This window comes from Dichomitus squalens, assembly GCF_000275845.1.
Source record: "Dichomitus squalens LYAD-421 SS1 unplaced genomic scaffold DICSQscaffold_2, whole genome shotgun sequence".
NCBI lineage: Eukaryota > Fungi > Basidiomycota > Agaricomycetes > Polyporales > Polyporaceae > Dichomitus > Dichomitus squalens.
The window spans coordinates 2,178,370-2,194,536 of NW_006766884.1; the positions used below are offsets into that span (position 1 = coordinate 2,178,370).

General features: G+C 54.7%; 6 protein-coding genes across 6 annotated transcripts; 3 read left to right on the forward strand and 3 right to left on the reverse strand.

Annotated features, from left to right (window-relative positions):
- Positions 1 to 30: 30 nt before the first annotated feature.
- On the reverse strand, positions 31 to 1,864 carry DICSQDRAFT_166050 (uncharacterized protein; the record flags this gene model as incomplete). Its single annotated transcript, XM_007361556.1, has 4 exons — positions 31 to 723; positions 776 to 982; positions 1,031 to 1,375; positions 1,658 to 1,864. The coding sequence occupies 4 exons, from the start codon at positions 1,862 to 1,864 to the stop codon at positions 31 to 33; spliced, it is 1,452 nt and encodes a 483-aa protein (XP_007361618.1).
- A 347-nt stretch (positions 1,865 to 2,211) lies between these two features.
- DICSQDRAFT_98426 (uncharacterized protein) lies at positions 2,212 to 4,246 on the forward strand. Its single transcript, XM_007361557.1, has 6 exons — positions 2,212 to 2,301; positions 2,349 to 2,400; positions 2,453 to 2,570; positions 2,671 to 3,144; positions 3,205 to 3,673; positions 3,726 to 4,246. Exons 1-6 carry the CDS (start codon positions 2,278 to 2,280, stop codon positions 3,846 to 3,848), a joined length of 1,260 nt encoding a protein of 419 aa, XP_007361619.1. The 5' UTR covers positions 2,212 to 2,277; the 3' UTR covers positions 3,849 to 4,246.
- A 1,429-nt stretch (positions 4,247 to 5,675) lies between these two features.
- On the forward strand, positions 5,676 to 6,861 carry DICSQDRAFT_132502 (uncharacterized protein). Its single transcript, XM_007361558.1, has 2 exons — positions 5,676 to 5,807; positions 5,876 to 6,861. Exon 2 carries the CDS (start codon positions 5,885 to 5,887, stop codon positions 6,452 to 6,454), a length of 570 nt encoding a protein of 189 aa, XP_007361620.1. The 5' UTR covers positions 5,676 to 5,807; positions 5,876 to 5,884; the 3' UTR covers positions 6,455 to 6,861.
- A 37-nt stretch (positions 6,862 to 6,898) lies between these two features.
- Positions 6,899 to 8,577, forward strand: DICSQDRAFT_177685 (uncharacterized protein; the record flags this gene model as incomplete). The annotated part of the gene is made up of 4 exons (XM_007361559.1): positions 6,899 to 7,806; positions 7,881 to 7,929; positions 8,002 to 8,349; positions 8,412 to 8,577. 3 exons carry the CDS (start codon positions 6,899 to 6,901, stop codon positions 8,347 to 8,349), a joined length of 1,305 nt encoding a protein of 434 aa, XP_007361621.1. The 3' UTR covers positions 8,412 to 8,577.
- Positions 8,578 to 8,792: 215 nt separating this feature from the next.
- On the reverse strand, positions 8,793 to 9,965 carry DICSQDRAFT_78749 (uncharacterized protein). Its single transcript, XM_007361560.1, has 5 exons — positions 9,706 to 9,965; positions 9,502 to 9,559; positions 9,305 to 9,406; positions 9,142 to 9,211; positions 8,793 to 9,090 (listed from the first exon to the last, which is right to left on the reverse strand). Exons 1-5 carry the CDS (start codon positions 9,953 to 9,955, stop codon positions 8,992 to 8,994), a joined length of 579 nt encoding a protein of 192 aa, XP_007361622.1. The 5' UTR covers positions 9,956 to 9,965; the 3' UTR covers positions 8,793 to 8,991.
- A 4,331-nt stretch (positions 9,966 to 14,296) lies between these two features.
- Positions 14,297 to 16,069, reverse strand: DICSQDRAFT_166055 (uncharacterized protein; the record flags this gene model as incomplete). The annotated part of the gene is made up of 11 exons (XM_007361561.1): positions 14,297 to 14,386; positions 14,454 to 14,570; positions 14,625 to 14,684; positions 14,732 to 14,746; positions 14,806 to 14,876; positions 14,942 to 15,018; positions 15,079 to 15,275; positions 15,327 to 15,512; positions 15,564 to 15,702; positions 15,756 to 15,898; positions 15,956 to 16,069. 11 exons carry the CDS (start codon positions 16,067 to 16,069, stop codon positions 14,297 to 14,299), a joined length of 1,209 nt encoding a protein of 402 aa, XP_007361623.1.
- Between the last annotated feature and the right edge of the window lie 98 nt (positions 16,070 to 16,167).

The following is a 16,167-nucleotide window of genomic DNA, read 5'->3' on the forward strand; positions in this document are numbered from 1 at the left end:
GAAGTAGATACTATTCATTCGCAAACCACGTTAATCCAGGGATCGTTTCCGCTCAGCGAAGCTCTGGAGGATACTGATCAACGGCCCCCGACGTGTCTTGGTATCGAAAACCTGCGCGTGGTCGATGCCCCTATACCACAGTACCTCCAAACCCTCCTTCTGCCAGCGGAACTTCGGCTCGTCCGTGACCTCGTCCGTCAAGTATTGCCGAACCTCCTTTGCATCGACGATCTGGTCCAGCTCACTCAGCACAACCGCGACGTTCCTCCCCTCGATATCCTCCTTCCATAGAATATTCTCCGCCCAGAAGAAGTGCCGGGCGAGCGTGCGCGCGATATCGGGATCGCGGCTAGCGAAATACCACAGCTGCCACTCATTTGCCGTGCGCGGCTGACGGTAGACGAAGTTGTACGCGACGCTCGGTTGATGGAGGAGGAACGGGATCGGGTCGATGAAAAGCCACGCGGAGACGCGCGCGCTGAGCGTCGGGTCGCGGAGCATGTGCGCGGCGTGGACGGTGCCGTAGGAGTGGGCGGCGACGACGACGCGGGAGATGGAGTGTACGTCGAGTAGGGCGGTGAGGGCCGCGAGCATTTCGGGGCGCGAGAGGGGAGGGGCGGAGATGTGCATGCTGATGGCGAGGCATTCGGTTGCCAGGATCCCGACATCGGGGTCAGCGTCGGCGAGCTCTTGTAGGAAGGGTACGTAGGGCCATAGGCCAATCTAACAAGGGAGTTGTCAGCATTGGGATATTGATGAATCGTTCGAAACGTACGCCGATGCCGTGGAGTAAGAGGATTGGGTCCTTAGCGGTCGAACGATGAGGTCGGAGCCAGTAAATTAGACCATCGTGAGTTGACTTATTGGAGAACGCTGTCAGTGGGCGAGGAGGGAAGCAGCACATCCATGAGCCGTAGGTATAATGTCTGAAACCCTTGAAATGCAATTGGATGGTCGTTATGGTATCGATGAAAGCGACAGTCTGCTCCAAGTCAGGCCTTCAAAACCTGGAAGGAGGATATCTACTCACAAGATACCAGAGCAGGGGTCTGTACGCCGTCACGACTGGGTCAAGTGAAACCTTGATGGCGCGTACAGTGTGATCTCGACCGTCCTCTGTCTTGTGCCCGAGGAGCTGTTCGATGTTACGCAGGTACCCTTCGATCTCTTCTGCCCACTCTTCGTGCAGGCCGTCTGGGTGAGTACCAAAGAACGCCCATGACAGCCAGTCAAGCAGGTTTTCGCGTCTGATAAGTTTCGAGTCTGCGAAGTAGAACCACCCGGTAGCATAAGTTTCGTCGCGCAATTGCGCAAAACACTTCGCGAAGAGTGCTTCGCGCTCTTCGCGGGAGGGCAATGGAGGGTGTGTGGCAGCCTATAGGGAAAACAGTAGGTCAGACTCTTCGAATGACCGCTCTCAAGCCCGCGTCAAATGAGAGCGATGCTCAACGTAGCAGGAATGATTTGTAATCAACGGAAGAAAGAGCGCATGATCCAGATGACAAGCAACCGTATTCTGTCCCGGTGAGTTTATTTTGTGAGTTTATTTTGAACTGTTAAGAGCGTGCGGAATGCTGATAGTTCCATGTCACGTCGTCATACCAAACATTTCCAGCAGCCTCGGTGGCGATATTATGAGATCGAAGTGACCTCTCACCTTCTGCAGTAACCTGTTCCGCGGTACAAAGACCAGCAGGTAGAAGGAAGCCTCTAGACCGGCATATATGGCTATCCAAGGGGAGTATAGCGCATGTTTATAGTACCAGCTTGCGCACATGTAGGCTATGCTGAGAGGTGTGATGAGTTGAAGGGCGAAGATGGAGAGGCGGATGAAAACATATTCCGGTAGAGATCGTCCAAGCATGTTATAGGGAGGAAAGTTGGGGAATATCGCGAATCCTCCGTCGATAAAGTGGGTTCCCTTTATATGTGCAGCAGGAGCGTTGCTATCATGGTGGAGCTAAACGACGCCGCCGACCTCGAGGATAGTGACACCACCGTGAGGACGTCGAGCAAGCTTCACGCCCCTGGCCCAAGGCCCGCAACCCGCCCCGCGGGCCGCGCGCGGTTCTCTTGGGCGCTCTACGGCAGCCAATTTAGTCTCCGATACATAGCTCAACACCCTTGCCTTACAAGATTTGAGACTCCGAATAGGAGCGTCAAAATCCGCTTACAGGCAAACTTTCCGTCAACGTCGTCCTCAACGACACCGCCCACGCCCCTCACCACCTGAAGGCCGCCCCCGTATCACTCTCGCATCAGGCTGTCTAGACAAACATGGCCAAGAAAAAGAATAAGCAGGTACGTGATAATCCTGAGTCAGGCTGCTTATCCTCAACGGTTCCCAGATCCTCCGTCCGTGGTGCTGGTATTGTGAGAGGGAGTTCGAGGATGAGAAAGGTAACTTGTTCTCGACATATTTCCCCCAAACATGTATTGACATTCTTTCCAGTGCTAATGCAGCACCAGAAGGCCAAGCACTTCAAATGCAATATGTGTCCTCGTCGCTTGAACACAGCAGGCGGTTTGGCAGTTCATATCCAGCAAGTCCATAAACTCGAGCCTGAGAAGTAAGCTTCTGCCTGCTATTCGCATTCACAACTCTTTCGCATTCACAACTCTTTCGCATTCACAACTCTTTCGCATTCACAACTCTGATTCTCTTTGCAGTCTTCCTCGAATTGAGAATGCCCTCCCGGGACGTGATGGCTACGAAGTGGAGATTTTCGGTATGGAGGGCATCCCAGCCCCGGATGTGGCGGACTACAAGCGACGTAAGGAGATCGAGCTTGGTTTGAACCCCGGCACTATCACGCAGCCACAGGCGAAGCGGCCGAAGGTTGAAAACCGTCCCCTCTCGGAGGACGAGCTGAAGGCGCAGCTCGAGGCCCACAAGGCCCTCATGGGCGCTTCGGAAGTATCCAGTGTTCCTTCAGTGCCAGAAGGGGCATCAGGCGCGGTGTACGCAGCCCCTTCGCAAACATATGCCGCCCCTCCGACTGCAGTCCCGACGCCCGTCATGTCCCCTCCCGGTATCCCTCCTGTTATGCCACCAGGTGCGCCCCCCTTCGTGCCCGGAGTTCCTCCTCCAGGTTTCCCAGGACAGCCACCTTTCCCGTTGCCTGGCATGCCTCTACCGCCTGGGTGAGTCGCATCTGTTCGTCTGTTGGTTCTATCCCTTGGTATTGATCAAGTCATCAACAGTATGCCACCACCGCCGGGATTCCCGGCCGTGCCTCCACCATTCGCTGGTCAGCCGCCCCCAGGCCTGCTGCCTCCGGGTGCGCCACCGTTCCCTCCAGGTGTGAGACCTCCTTTTCCACCTCCATTCTTTCCCCCCGGTATGCCGCCACCTGGTATACCACTTCCAGGATTCTCGCCGCCTCCGGGGGTTGTCCCTCCTGGCGTCGTTCCTCCTATGCCCGGTGCGTCATCAATATCACCTGCGGGAGTACCTGGGGCTCCAGCACCTCCCGGTGCTCCCAATTTCGTCCCATCTACCGCTCCTACGGTCCAAGCGACGCCGCCTACCCAACATCAGCAGCAACAGCAGCAATTCGCACCCACAGTGCCACCGACTCCGCTGGTGTTGCCGAATCCGTCGTTGGCGCAGGTCAATCCCACATTCAAGAAGGATACCGTTCTCAAGTGGCAAGATCCGAACTTTTCCCCCGTAAGTACCGGTAATTTCTTGATCTTGCTCGTAAGCTGACGCTTCTTCATAGGAGGAAAGACGGTCGAGACACCCTAAGTACTTCTTCCCTGTGTCCACTGACGGCCCTGTGCCCAACGTGCCTGCCGAGGAGATGCGCGGCAAGAAGCGAGCCAGGGCCGAGGACTTCTTGTAGCCGACGAAAGCAGCTCTGCACTTGCTGGCGCCGAAGATTTTTGAGATGGGAAGACGCTACGTCGCAGCGCAAGAATGGGATGTGCTCATCAGTCCGTCCCCTCTACCCGTTACTTTTCCCCATCACCGGTTTGACTCATTCCTGCCTTACGCATGTTTCCGACGGTCAAGTCGGACGAGAGGAGGTCTCATAAGAAGCTGGTGGTAGCCTTTAGGCAGATCATGCGGTGCGGTGCTTTCAACCCTTCCCTTATGTTACGTCTTTTTACCGATAGCATGCACTGGTACTATGTACGGTCGGTCGTTTCTTCTCTTTCCCAATCTTGTCACGCGACAGCTAGCACTCGCGGCGTTGCAGCACTCCGTACATGTATAAGAAAGGTTTGTGTGTTTGTGTGTGAAACGTTTGGGTATGATGGTGTCAGTTGCAGGTATTGCTTATCGTCCCAGCGAGCCCGGTATGGCTGTGCAGCCTGGATTGACTTCGAAGGATGCGTTGTATAAGGAAAATAATCCATGTCTGTCGCCATCCAGTTGTTGTGGGAGTCACCGTGGACTGACTGCTGGCAGCATAGCTTTCGTTTGATCATCAAGGGCGTAATTCAGGGAGACCTTGTCGACAAGTACTATTGGGTGAGCCACAATCTTCCGAATTTGAGAACGTAGATATATCGACATGTCAATCTACATCGACGTCTCAATGCGATACACTTGCGCTAGTTCGTGTGGGGATCAGGGTCTGGTCTGGGGGAGGTCTTGTTAGGCGGTGTCATCCTTGGGGGTTGGCGGTGGGATTGAATGTGTCAGGGGCTTGCTGGAGTTAATGGGATACGACTTTCCCCCTGGCCCAGAATATACTTCATGCCATGGCTTCCAATGTCTTCGATGGCCATTCATCGGTCTGAGATGTGGCGTGGGCCATCTGCGAGTAATCAGGGGTACGTATGTAGACCCTTTCTGAGAGTGTTGATTTTTCACGATGGTGTATCTCCACAGCGGTGGGAATCACGGCCATTATCGGTGCCCAATTGTGTCCAGTTTCATAGGGGCGTGGATGAGCTCTTCCAATGCGGGGACCTCTTCCTGGGGTTACCCTGCCTGTTCCAATCTCTGCTAGGATTCCACTTGAGTGCGGATGTTGTAGGATTGCGATATTACGACGCACGGCTTGGATGTCTTTCTTGGAGTGTGGCCGTGGACTTGCGTCCCTCAAGATTCTCTTCACACAACTCGGGCATACAGGATTTGGTACGTTCATGATCGGGGCAGGAACACATGTTTCTATTGGTATGTCGGCTGCGCTAGCTTGCTCTACGCCAACGTTCAAACGTTCACGTGTTACACAATTCTGATACGAAATGTACTAACACAGACACGGTTCCTGTCTCTACCAAATCTTGTTCTCTTCGACCACGTATCTCCCACTGACTTCCTGTACGACCAGGGCTCAGGTATACCGACTGTCGAGCCCATATAACACACAAAAATAGAGCGGCGTGAAAGGTCGGTGTGGCGATAAGGGCTGTGACGGACTGTGGCTCAGGGCCGTGTAACCAAGGCAATCAAAGGTGATTCGAGTCGAACTGTATGGACAGGGATCCACAGGTTGAAAGTAGGGACCTGAGGGAGGCTGGTAGTAGAAGTATTACCTACTATGTATTTAGTAGCATGGCGAAATTCAAGTCAAGCAAGCGCGCGCTCCTCGGCCCGGGTCACGCTTACGCCCCGGGTCTGCCCGTGCTCTTCATGCCACGGCGGCCGTTGGCGCATGATAATATGCTCTCCCACTAGCAGCGTTCAATACATCGATCACCAACTTGACCCCTTCCTTTAGCCGGCTCTCAAGATCTCAGAGTCTCGAAGCTCGGGGGACGATAACCACCTGCGTTGTCCAGGAGCGCGTAGGGGGGGACTCATCAAGTGCTCTTTTCTCAGGGGCTCCATCTCAACGACAGCTGTAGTGAGTTCCAACTATGTCGGGCCGTCTGTCTCTCGCAATGCTCACGCCCACAATATGTACTTGCATAGTGCCACGTCATGCTGCGCGGACTCAGCCTCGATGTGCTTCTTCAAGTCATCCGGGTTTCGCCACTTAGGGACGCGCTCGCAGTGATTTCCACATGTCGCACCCTCCGATGCGAAGGTTCTAAGACCTTACTCCTGGAGAACGAGATCAGGATTGACACAGGCGGACAGCTCGCTTCCTTCTTGACGTTCCTCAACAACGAGGAACTTCCCCGCTTCAGGTACTTGCGCGCGTTGTATCTGAACGTATTCACCTTTCCTCCTACCGTTACAGAGGACCTCACCGAGGCGTTTCCCCACATGACGCAGTTGGAAACCCTCACACTGATCGGGGCGGAGCTCCTCTACGTGTATCATCCGGAAGTAGCTTCCGCGCTCGCTGCGCTCACGTCCATCCGACACCTTCGCGTAGTTTACGCAGGCGATCGGGCTTGTATTATGCTAAAAGCGTTCAAGTCTCGTCTCGTCTCTGCATCGCTCGTTTCTGACTGTCATCGATACTCGTCCTGGGACACGTATCATCCTCTCCACCTCGTGGCTGGTTCCGCGGACACCCTCGAGGACCTCACAACCAAATTATGAAGCGATTCCCCCGGGCTCTCTGGTGCACAGTACGCCATCCATCCTACGCATCCCTCCCTACGGCGCCTCTGCATGGTCGAGAATTGTACACCTTTCCTCAGGCCGTACTTTGTTTGCGCACCGAACCTCTCCTATATCTCGTTCGAATCCAAGCGCTTTGAATTCAGCGAAGGAGACCCGGTCGGGCGTGCCGAGACCCTAGGAGAATACCACCACCTCTGCCCGCTGAGAAGTCCCCGCGATTGACACGGCCCGGGCCCGGACTCGCTCGCACGACTCCTGCAGTCCCCTCGGCGAGTGCTCGTTATCCATCCCCACCGCCAGACGCACTCCCCCGATCCACCCTCACATGGCTTCCACACATACCCTCGACTTCGACTACGACATTCTTGTCGAACTCCTCTCACTCCGGCCCCCCCCCCCCCCCCACAAGTCGTCGCAGCGATGATGTTGACCTGCAAGTCCTTGTACAACCTCGGCCCCAAGTTTCTTCTGCAGCACGGCGCCTCAATCACAACAGAGGACTCCCTCCGAAAACTCGCCGTCTTCCTGCGCGTCGACCACTACTCGCGCTGCCACCATCTCCATGACCTGTCCGTGTCCTATCTGTCAGCCCACACTTCTGCCTTTCTCTTGGACATCCTTTCCCACTCATCTCGCCTCCGCACCCTCTGGCTCACCGCCCCCGAGCTTCTTTTCCAAACTCATACAGATCTCCCTGCCACCATCGCCTCACTGCGTTCTCTCCGCTCTCTCCATATAATCCATGCTCATGAGTTCACCGTAGAGCTTCTCCGCACCCTGCAATCCGACCTCGTCTCCCTCTCCGTCAACTTCCTCAGCGAATACGGAGATGGAAGCACATTCTGGGACACCACCGATCCTTCCCAGTGGTGCGACTACCATCCTGTTCCCCTTCTGCAGAGCGTCGCATCTACGTTGGTGGACTTACACTGTGAAGTATGGCACAGCAATCCGGGACCGCTCTACGGGTTCACGATCCCTACCTACGCGCAGGTCTACCCCAGGATGCGTCGCTTGACCATCGAGCTCTGCGACTATTCTGTCTGCCTACCGTTCATCCGCGGCTTCCCAGGCCTCTCCTACCTCTCCGTCAGCACAGACCATTACGATGAATTCAAACACAACGGCCTCACGGATGCCTTCTGCGAGCACCGCGAGGCGAACATTCGAAGCCAACGCAATAGCACAACGACTTGGCAGCATCTCGAGGAGTTCTCGGGGTCCTTGATCGACTTGTACATCCTGGGGCTGACTTGCCACATCGCCCGTCTCTCCTTGATTCGTCCTAACGACGCCAGACACCTCGAGCTGCTGCACGACATCATCCAGTACGCAGGGCCCGTCGAGCATCTCAAGCTGCACTGGGAGATGGTGCATCCCAGCTGTCAAGCTTATCCATCAGCGTCGCGCTCGAGGACGCACAGGCCGATACAGACTTTCTACCTGCCCTGGTGAGCACTCGTGGACCGCGTGACAACACCGCATGGACGCCCGCTGACTGACTGGCACGCGAATCCCTCTAGGAAGAGCTTACGGCGGCGCTCGAACGTCTCCCCATACGGCGTCTCCGCATCCAAGTCCAGCACCTTTTCTGCTTTACCCCTCCTCCCGAAAGCTTGCTCAGAGCCGGGCCCCAGGACTCTAGCCCACCGCCTGCTCTCTGCGCTGCGGAGCTCTCGCTCGAGGAATGGGACATCAATTGCGCGTGGGTGCAGAGGCTCGCCCACGTCGTACCGACCCTCGAAGACGCTGTGATCTCGGTGTCTCGTCAGCGATCTGGCGAGGATGAGCTTCCATTCCGGAAGGCGACTCTGCCAAGGAACGACGTGCGCCATGACGGGGAAGAAACTTATCGCGAGTTTCGTCAGTAGGTGAGTACTTTGATCGACATCAGCTTCGACGTTGACTCAAGTTTCACTCGTGTCACAACATGCTTCCATACATGCGCCGCTGCTCGCCCCAGGAGAACAAATGGAGGCACGTTCTGCATGACGGACTTTTGAACTTTGGAGGCGTTTGGGCGATCCACCTGTAGCCTACTCTTGCAGAAGTACATCAATGAGGAAGTACATCAATGAGAAATGCTTACGCACACCCACGATTGCTGTGGAACGATAGAGCGGCGAATCTTGCCGGTGGTTCGAGCGACAAGGATGACTATAATTTGAAGCACATTCGTACAGCGAGCTGTACTGTCGTGAGGATCAAGCAAAACAACGCCTTAGCATGTCTCCTATGCAGGCATTGCCGGCCGTTCGATGTAGTTCACAGCGAAGTCTCCGTAGTCGACTTGACCGAATCGAAGGACACAGTCGGCGCGTCGTCCAGGATCTCCATAGAGAAATCACTGCTGCATCCTCACATAGAACAATGTGTTTCCAAAGCACACGGGCTCCGAGACCAATTCAAGATAGCATTCGCAAACTCCAAGTGCATGAACGTAGCCAGCTCTATCGGAGCCACCTCCCCGGCCAAGCAGATCGTCGCCGCCGTCCCTGAAAGCCGAATCCGGCTTACAGCTTCGCGTTCTGCGGCGTCGGCGTCGGCATCTTTGGGGCCATCTTGTTGTGCACGCCAGAGACGCAGAGGCGGTGGTGTGTCACGTCCCAGACCTGCGCGCACATCAGCGTGTGAATCCCGAGAATCACGGAAGTCGCACTGACCTCGATCCGCGACGCCACCGTCCGCGCACCAAAGGAAGTCGTGGTGCTCACGATGTTGAGCTTTGCTCCGCTGTGCGTCCACGTTCGAAAGACACCATAATCAGTCACAAGGAACGACGGGAGACCATCTCCGAGTTTCTCGGAGACGGGGGAAGAAACTCACACAGGCGCAGGCGCGTGATATGTCGTAATCATCGTCTGGGAGACAAAGTCCGAGGGCTTCCCCTGGACCATCGCGAGAAAGGCGAGCCCCACTGACGAACACCTGCGAGCCAGATGTCAATATCAGCAGACCGACACCGAAATCGACACCCCGGGAATGTCGGGGTGCCCATGGGCCGAGGACCATGCAAAACTTACACGTCTACCAGGAACGCTGTGCAGCCGCCATGCAATGTGTGCTGCCGGTTTGTCATATCTGGAGGATGCAAGAATGGCCGTTGATCAGCGACGATCCCGGTGACAGTTGCGGGCCGCTAACTGAACCGGATGTGTCGCAGACGCACGTATTGCACGTCTCGACGAAACAGAATTCGTGGTGGAACGTGGACGTGGGAGACGTACCTTGTGCAACTGTGAGTTCATAGACAAGCCGAGACTGGAGCTTCGCATCTTCTGGGCGCCGGAAGACCGAGGCTTCCTTGAGGGCGAGTCGTTGGCCTGTCGTGCGGGCAAAGTCGACGCCCTTGAGGTGGAAGTCGCTGAATTCGACGATCTGGCGTTGAACAGCAGCGGGTATATCGCCTTGGAAGAGCACGGAGCTGGGTTTTGTGGGAGTGTAGTCAAGGCTGGGGGCGTAGGTGTCGAGAGACATTGCAATGTCGGTCAGTCAGCTGATTGGCTGTGAGGAGGGGTGCCGAGCTGAAGAGAGAGATGAGAGCCGTGCAGGATGATGGTGACATGTATATATGGGCGGGGATGGTGCGCTCGGTTGACGGAGACGTGTTCGAGAACAGCATGCAGGCTAGATAGATGCAGAGAACCGCCACGCGGGTGTGTTGGACGTTACTTGCAAGGCAAGGGCGCTCTTGCAGCCCGCAAAAGTGTGGTGAATGTCGTCGGCTCAGCTGATGCCGTACAGATCTTCTCTGGGCCACACGAAGCGGAGTTCTCCTGATTGCTTGTTCTCCGGAGTTCTTGGCCAAGTATTGCCGAATTGGCGTGCCGAGCGAGGGGTGCAATCGGTCGGACACAGGGCCGCCGTCGCTGCCAAGTCAGTCAATCATCAGCGGTCAATCATCAGCGGATAAGTACAAGAGGAGGGAAGGTGGAGAGACGAGGCCAGCTGTGGACGAGCAGCTTTGTGGCGGAACTTCGGTCGATAAGGTTACGTCCCCTTTGATTAGCTGGCACGCGCACCCGGCCCTCCGCCGATAACATATCGATTTGAGTAGCCGGCCATGCTGGAAGCCAAGCCCGGGAAAATGCCACCGTACGCGGCCGACAGCCAGATCTGCGACTCCGAGCGTGCTTCGACCCCCTCACGCTGCCACCGCCGTGCACAGGCATGCCTACATCCCATTCTTTCGCCGTCCAAGCGGTCCCAACTGGAACTTGATCACACACGACGGAAGCTAGATGAGCGACGGCCAGATGACAGTCCGAGGGAATTCATGAATTTGATTGAGGGCTACTTACCTAACCGTCTCTTCTAGCGTGCGTTCGGCGTCCGGTCTCCATGGGGTGCTCCTTCTGCGGGGATCTTCGAGGCTCCCATTAATGCGCCTGCCCAAGGGGTCGTATACGCACGAATCTCATTCTAAGACTTCGTCAGCGACAATCCAGCGTGGCGCGGGCACAGGCGCTCGCAGATGGGACAAGAGCATCGCCTCATGGCCTCGTCCATTTCTGCGCACAATGCTGTTCGGGAGTAGGATAGAAGAAGGCGGAGAAGCGATCTCAGCGACCTTCAATCGGATCGACCGACTGCGCGAGCGAAGTCTCTGAAGCACTGGCAGGCTGATAGAAGGGCAGACCGCAGCAGAGGAGCAGCACGGCCCTCACACCTGCAGGCATACTGTGCACAGACAAGTTCGGATTCATGAGCACCAACACACCGAGAGGGCAGCTAGACAGTACATGACCCTCCAATCGGACTGGTGGTACTTACAAGCTTGCGGTTCAACGTTTCAACAGGCGTCTCAGCCACCACGTGCCTCATTAACGCCGACTTCCCCGCGTCGGAACTCTCTGCCAGCTCCCAACACATCTTAGCCCAGGGTGCGGTACTCTAAACTGATCTCTGGAATGAATTTCGTCGTCACAGACTATAACTGTCACATGACGGCCCCCGTTTCTACCCGGTACAGGAGTCCGCGAACAACAAGCAAGGCGGTGGACGTCTAGTGAAAAGGTTCAAGCTAGGGTCATACTCTCTCTGATACTAATCTGTGTCTACATCAGATCCGGCTGGTCTTCGGCAATTGGCTGTGCTCCGACTTCATTGCGCCCGTCGATTCCCTCACCGCATTGGCAGTGAATGAAGGAGTAGTCCACACTTGTATACTGCGGGCGCGCGTCATAGCCAACCTCATCTGCACAGCCGTCAGCAGATTCCATGAATCGTGTCTATGCGAAGGTAACTTACACCTGTTGTAAGTGATCTACTTCTCTGGACTTAGCTCGGCCGGACATTGACGTGGCGGAGATTACTGATAGTGCGGCCGGCGCCCTGCGTAACTCGGTTGAACCTTCAAGTTGAGCTCAATGCTCCACAGGCGTCCTCGGAAAGGAGCCCGCCACAACGACGACGCCCACTTCAGACAACTGCGGGTGTTCCTTATCCACAGCCTTGTGATCGATGTCCCCCTTATCGCGGTTTGCCTCGAACAACTATGCTCGCAGCGCCTTCGACTCATCATAGTCTACTCGGAGATTCATCTCATTTGACCTATCATTGCGCCATGGCATCTCTTCGAAAGCCAAGGTCCGGAGAGACGACTTCCGGCCCCTTAATTACCGGAGGGCTTGCTTCCAAGGCTCTGAATCCAATGGAGCGGCCTGTGCAGTATCTGAATGTCAAGGCATACGTCGAAGATTTGAGGGACGGGTAACCTCCGAGTCTGACCGATGAGCGGCGATTGCGCCAATGTCAAGACTCGAGAGGACCGTATGCATATACAGATTTCTAGCGAGCGGCCGATGGGGTAATATTGTCAGGCACCTAACAGATGCCACGGCTGATGAATGCCTAGACTAAGCTAGGAACTTGCCTGCAATCAGTGCAGGAATCACCGGACTCACGGAGCCCGCCGGGGTACAGGAATAAACAGGTACGGGAGGCATGAAGTCCCGAGAATGATCACGGGCGCGAAAGGCGGCTTTCGCCATAAGGATGTCGAATCATCTCAAAACTTTCACAAGAGAATGACGAGAAGGCTTCTATTCAAGGAGGACACATCATTGGTTCCTCACGTGCCAGAGCTCTACAATCAGAAGGGCTAACCTCGTATCGACGCTGGCTTTCAGAATGATGCCCTCACCAGAAGAGAGCGTTCGGGCGCCGCAACTTGTGAGGTATGCGCGGTTCTCAAAGTAATCACCAGAGCTCACTGACACGATACCATTTCGTTCTCCTCCTCCGCAATCATACCAACTTGAGTGCATGATACATGAGGCAGATAGAGCAGCGTCACAAGTCACTCCGAGTCGGAACTCCTGAAAGTGACCACGGCCGACTCCGAATACTTGACGCCACTTCCTCGCCAAAAGCAGCAGGCCGGCATGACTAATCGTCCTCTGTGCGGATCTCCTCCATCTCGTTCGGCAACAAGCGTCCGGCGTTTATTACTATCCTGGAATCACTCTCTCGGCAGCCCGGCCCGGGGTGAATGAACAGGGTCAGTCATCGCACCGACTACTCATCCGACTCATTCCATTAGGCACATCAGGCGCACCTCGTTGTACGACAACACTACCACAAGCAAGTAATCTCGCATACACGTTCATGGTCTTCAACTCGAACATCGTAGGCAGCCCTGGTTCAGTCGCAGTCCATGACTTCGTCGTCCTCTATCAACTCAAATCGTGAGTTTGCTCGATCCTCCGGTGTTGCCCATCTCTGCATCTCATGCAGAACGAGACATTCATCTGGAGTGAACCGGTAGTACTCCACCTCAATTCTACACGGCAGGCCCCCGAATCAGGCGTTAGCTCACTTGGACAGGGACGGCTAAGGAAGAACACCTGAACGTACCGGACTTTGACGCAGAAAGTCCAATGTTCCAACTGTTGCACCCATACAAACTCACCATCCGGTGAGATCCCGCGGAATGTTATACGCTGCCTCCGTATCCCGGCGCTCTGCACATCGGTGGGATCGACGGGTTCCATCTCGTCGTTTGGATCCCTCGACCAGAACCCCATTGGCCAATCTAGGCTGCTGTCGAGGCTCGTACGTGCTTCGGTGTGGACGCGTTCATAGAAGAACAATGTTGGGGGTAGTGCCTTGTGCCTTTCTCCGGGGGCAGCGACCAGATATGTACGCGTACGAAACCTGAGCGCGCACGCTAAAAACCATAGACAGTGAGCCGTCTGAGCTCCTCCGATAGCTTGCTCAATACAGCAACACTTACCAATGGCCAGGTTGTCCAAGTCTTCCTCAGTGTGACAGAGGTCCACGGCATAATTCATGAACCAGCCCCGACAGTCTGCTTTCTCTCTTACGCTGGTGATCGTCTCGAGGGTCCATCCTGAGTTCATATTCCCCACTGAATACCTGAGATGTCCATTGGCAACGTCCAGAGTTGCGGATAAGGCGGCAACTCACCTCCTCCATGGCTGATTCACCGTGATCTCTTCGCCGTCTGTGCCGAACCCAACCATTTCTTGCATCACGACGTCATGACGCAAGAGTGGACGATCTGAAGCATCCAACATTCCTTCGCGCTCTAGTCGTTGCTTCACCAGCTCCGGATGCAAATGCAGGCTTGGTTCGCGATACGTAGGCTCGAGCGACTGGCCGTACACCAGAGATTCATATTCGAGTCCTTCAATTAGCATGCGGTTCTCCAGCGAAAAGCATTGTCCAGGGCAAACAATGGGGAAGCACGGCCAAATTAGACTGTCTTCGCGCTCAAAATCGGCGAACGATGCTAGCTTCTGCCAGAGGTCGCACAACGCGGCGAATCGTGCTTCGCAAGGCCCATCAAGCGGGTTAGAGAATCCTGTAGACGTTATACATAGGATGATCGATCACAGAGAGGGAGTTGTGCACCTTTGACAACTTCTCGAGCTTTGTGAAGCTCTACCATCTGTGGGGTATACGTGTGCGTTACGCAGCGAGCCTGAGCAGAGTTTTTAATATTTCTTACCCCTTCATCGTGCGAGACAGTATTTGGAAGCTGCTTTAAATCGTAGCACGATACGTCGAGCAAGACCCTCCCATCGGCGCCGACTACGACTTGCTTCTCTGCTTGGATGAATTGGGTCTGTATGGGCAGAGCAAGTCAGAGAACGGAGTGTTCCCACGTAAACACACATACATCCTCGTCTGGAGGCCATTCAAGTTCTTCGTAAACACTTTTCAGATACATTAGTCCGGCCTTAATGCTTGTTAGTCGATGTCCGGTGACCTAGACCACTGACATACAAGTATCTGCTTCGTCTGCAGGCGGAATCGATGAATACAGCACGATAGACCTGCATCACAAAAATAGCACTGACCGAATTCACTGTCCATAGCAACTTGTCAATACCGTGAAATGTCTTGCCCAATTCGTTGAACGTGTGTGTATCTTGGAAAGGATGCCGTACCGTCAGCCAGTGGAGTCCAAGGTTCATATATTCCCTGAAGACGTACAAACACCGCTATTTACGATGAACGCGATCTCTGGATCCTCCCTCGAATACCCGATTGCATGCACCACGTTCGGATGCCTGGGAGCAACCAAATTAGAAAATCAGCCTCTTGAATAAACTCAATGCGTATAAACGAACCAAATCTTCTTCACTGTGTCAATCGCGTCCCGGAACTTCCGACCAGGCCGCGGGAACCGCCTTACAGTCACCTCTCTCCCGGTCTCGCAGATACGTGCACGGAACCGTGTAATAGGCTGCTCGCCAGGCATCACTCCTGTATTCTCGGTCTCTAGTTCTTCTACCAACTCTAAATCTTCCCTGCCATAGAGTCGTAGCTGCAGGGAACACTTTAGAACGTAGGAGATGCAATTAAGACGAACACCCACTGTACCATCGTGGGTGGCGTCCACCCTGACACGTTGCAAAATCTCTTTCACGCCTGCATGTATCCGTCGATTGCCATACAACAGAGCGGCTTGAGTGTGTTCGGCGTTCTCGGCGTGCTGGAGAAGATGTTCCGTGCACTGTAGCAGCGTCAAGATCTGCTGATTTGCATGGATTGAGGATTGAATCTGTCAAGGAACTTGGTCAGTATTCAGCTCCTGGGTGATTAATTGACTGACATCGAAGACACGGAAGGCATCATCCAACTGTCCATTCAGTGTCTTCACTTCTTTCGCAGCCTTCATGCGATACCAGAACGCACGAACGAACCCCGCGTTCTTTCGTCGTATCATCAAAGCCTCAATGGCACTAAGGGTACTATCTCATACTTTCAATAGAGTCTCCAGATGCGCCGTGAAGAGCAGACATACTGAATCAGATCGTCGATATACCTGGTCGCCGTCACTCCATCCAGCGTAAACGTGCCGCTAGTCAGTTGACAGTACACGGCCGCCGAATATTTAGCTGCACGCTCAGCCAACAAGCTGCACTGATCCTGGACTTCTCGAGTTTCCTGTCGTATGACCCGTCAACCAATGCCTGGGAAGGACGGATGGTATGAGTTGCGTACCTGTACCATCTCAGCCAGCTTCAAGCCAGCCTTTACGACGGCATCAAGCCCCGGAATATTAGCGCTCTGAGACAGTGCGCACGCGATGTGGAGGGTCTGAATAACATAGTCCATTATGTGCGGTAATCTGGGTTCAACAGGCCACGTTAAGTTAGGCTTGGCTTGAGCTGCAAACGAACGACTTACCAATGTTCAGACTGTGGCAGGCTAGG

Bases quoted from the DNA above. Each gene is read 5' to 3' on its own strand.
- DICSQDRAFT_132502 (XM_007361558.1), top strand. From the start codon at position 5,885: ATGCTGCGCGGACTCAGCCTCGATGTGCTTCTTCAAGTCATCCGGGTT.
- DICSQDRAFT_78749 (XM_007361560.1), bottom strand. From the start codon at position 9,955: ATGTCTCTCGACACCTACGCCCCCAGCCTTGACTACACTCCCACAAAA. The intron at 9,407-9,501 runs GTAAGTTTTGCA...TCTGGCTCGCAG, and splicing joins ACAGCGTTCCTGGTAGACGT to GTGTTCGTCAGTGGGGCTCG. The intron at 9,212-9,304 runs GTGAGTTTCTTC...GTGGACGCACAG, and splicing joins TATCACGCGCCTGCGCCTGT to CGGAGCAAAGCTCAACATCG.
- DICSQDRAFT_98426 (XM_007361557.1), top strand. From the start codon at position 2,278: ATGGCCAAGAAAAAGAATAAGCAG. The intron at 2,302-2,348 runs GTACGTGATAAT...AACGGTTCCCAG, and splicing joins CCAAGAAAAAGAATAAGCAG to ATCCTCCGTCCGTGGTGCTG. The intron at 2,401-2,452 runs GTAACTTGTTCT...CATTCTTTCCAG, and splicing joins GGAGTTCGAGGATGAGAAAG to TGCTAATGCAGCACCAGAAG.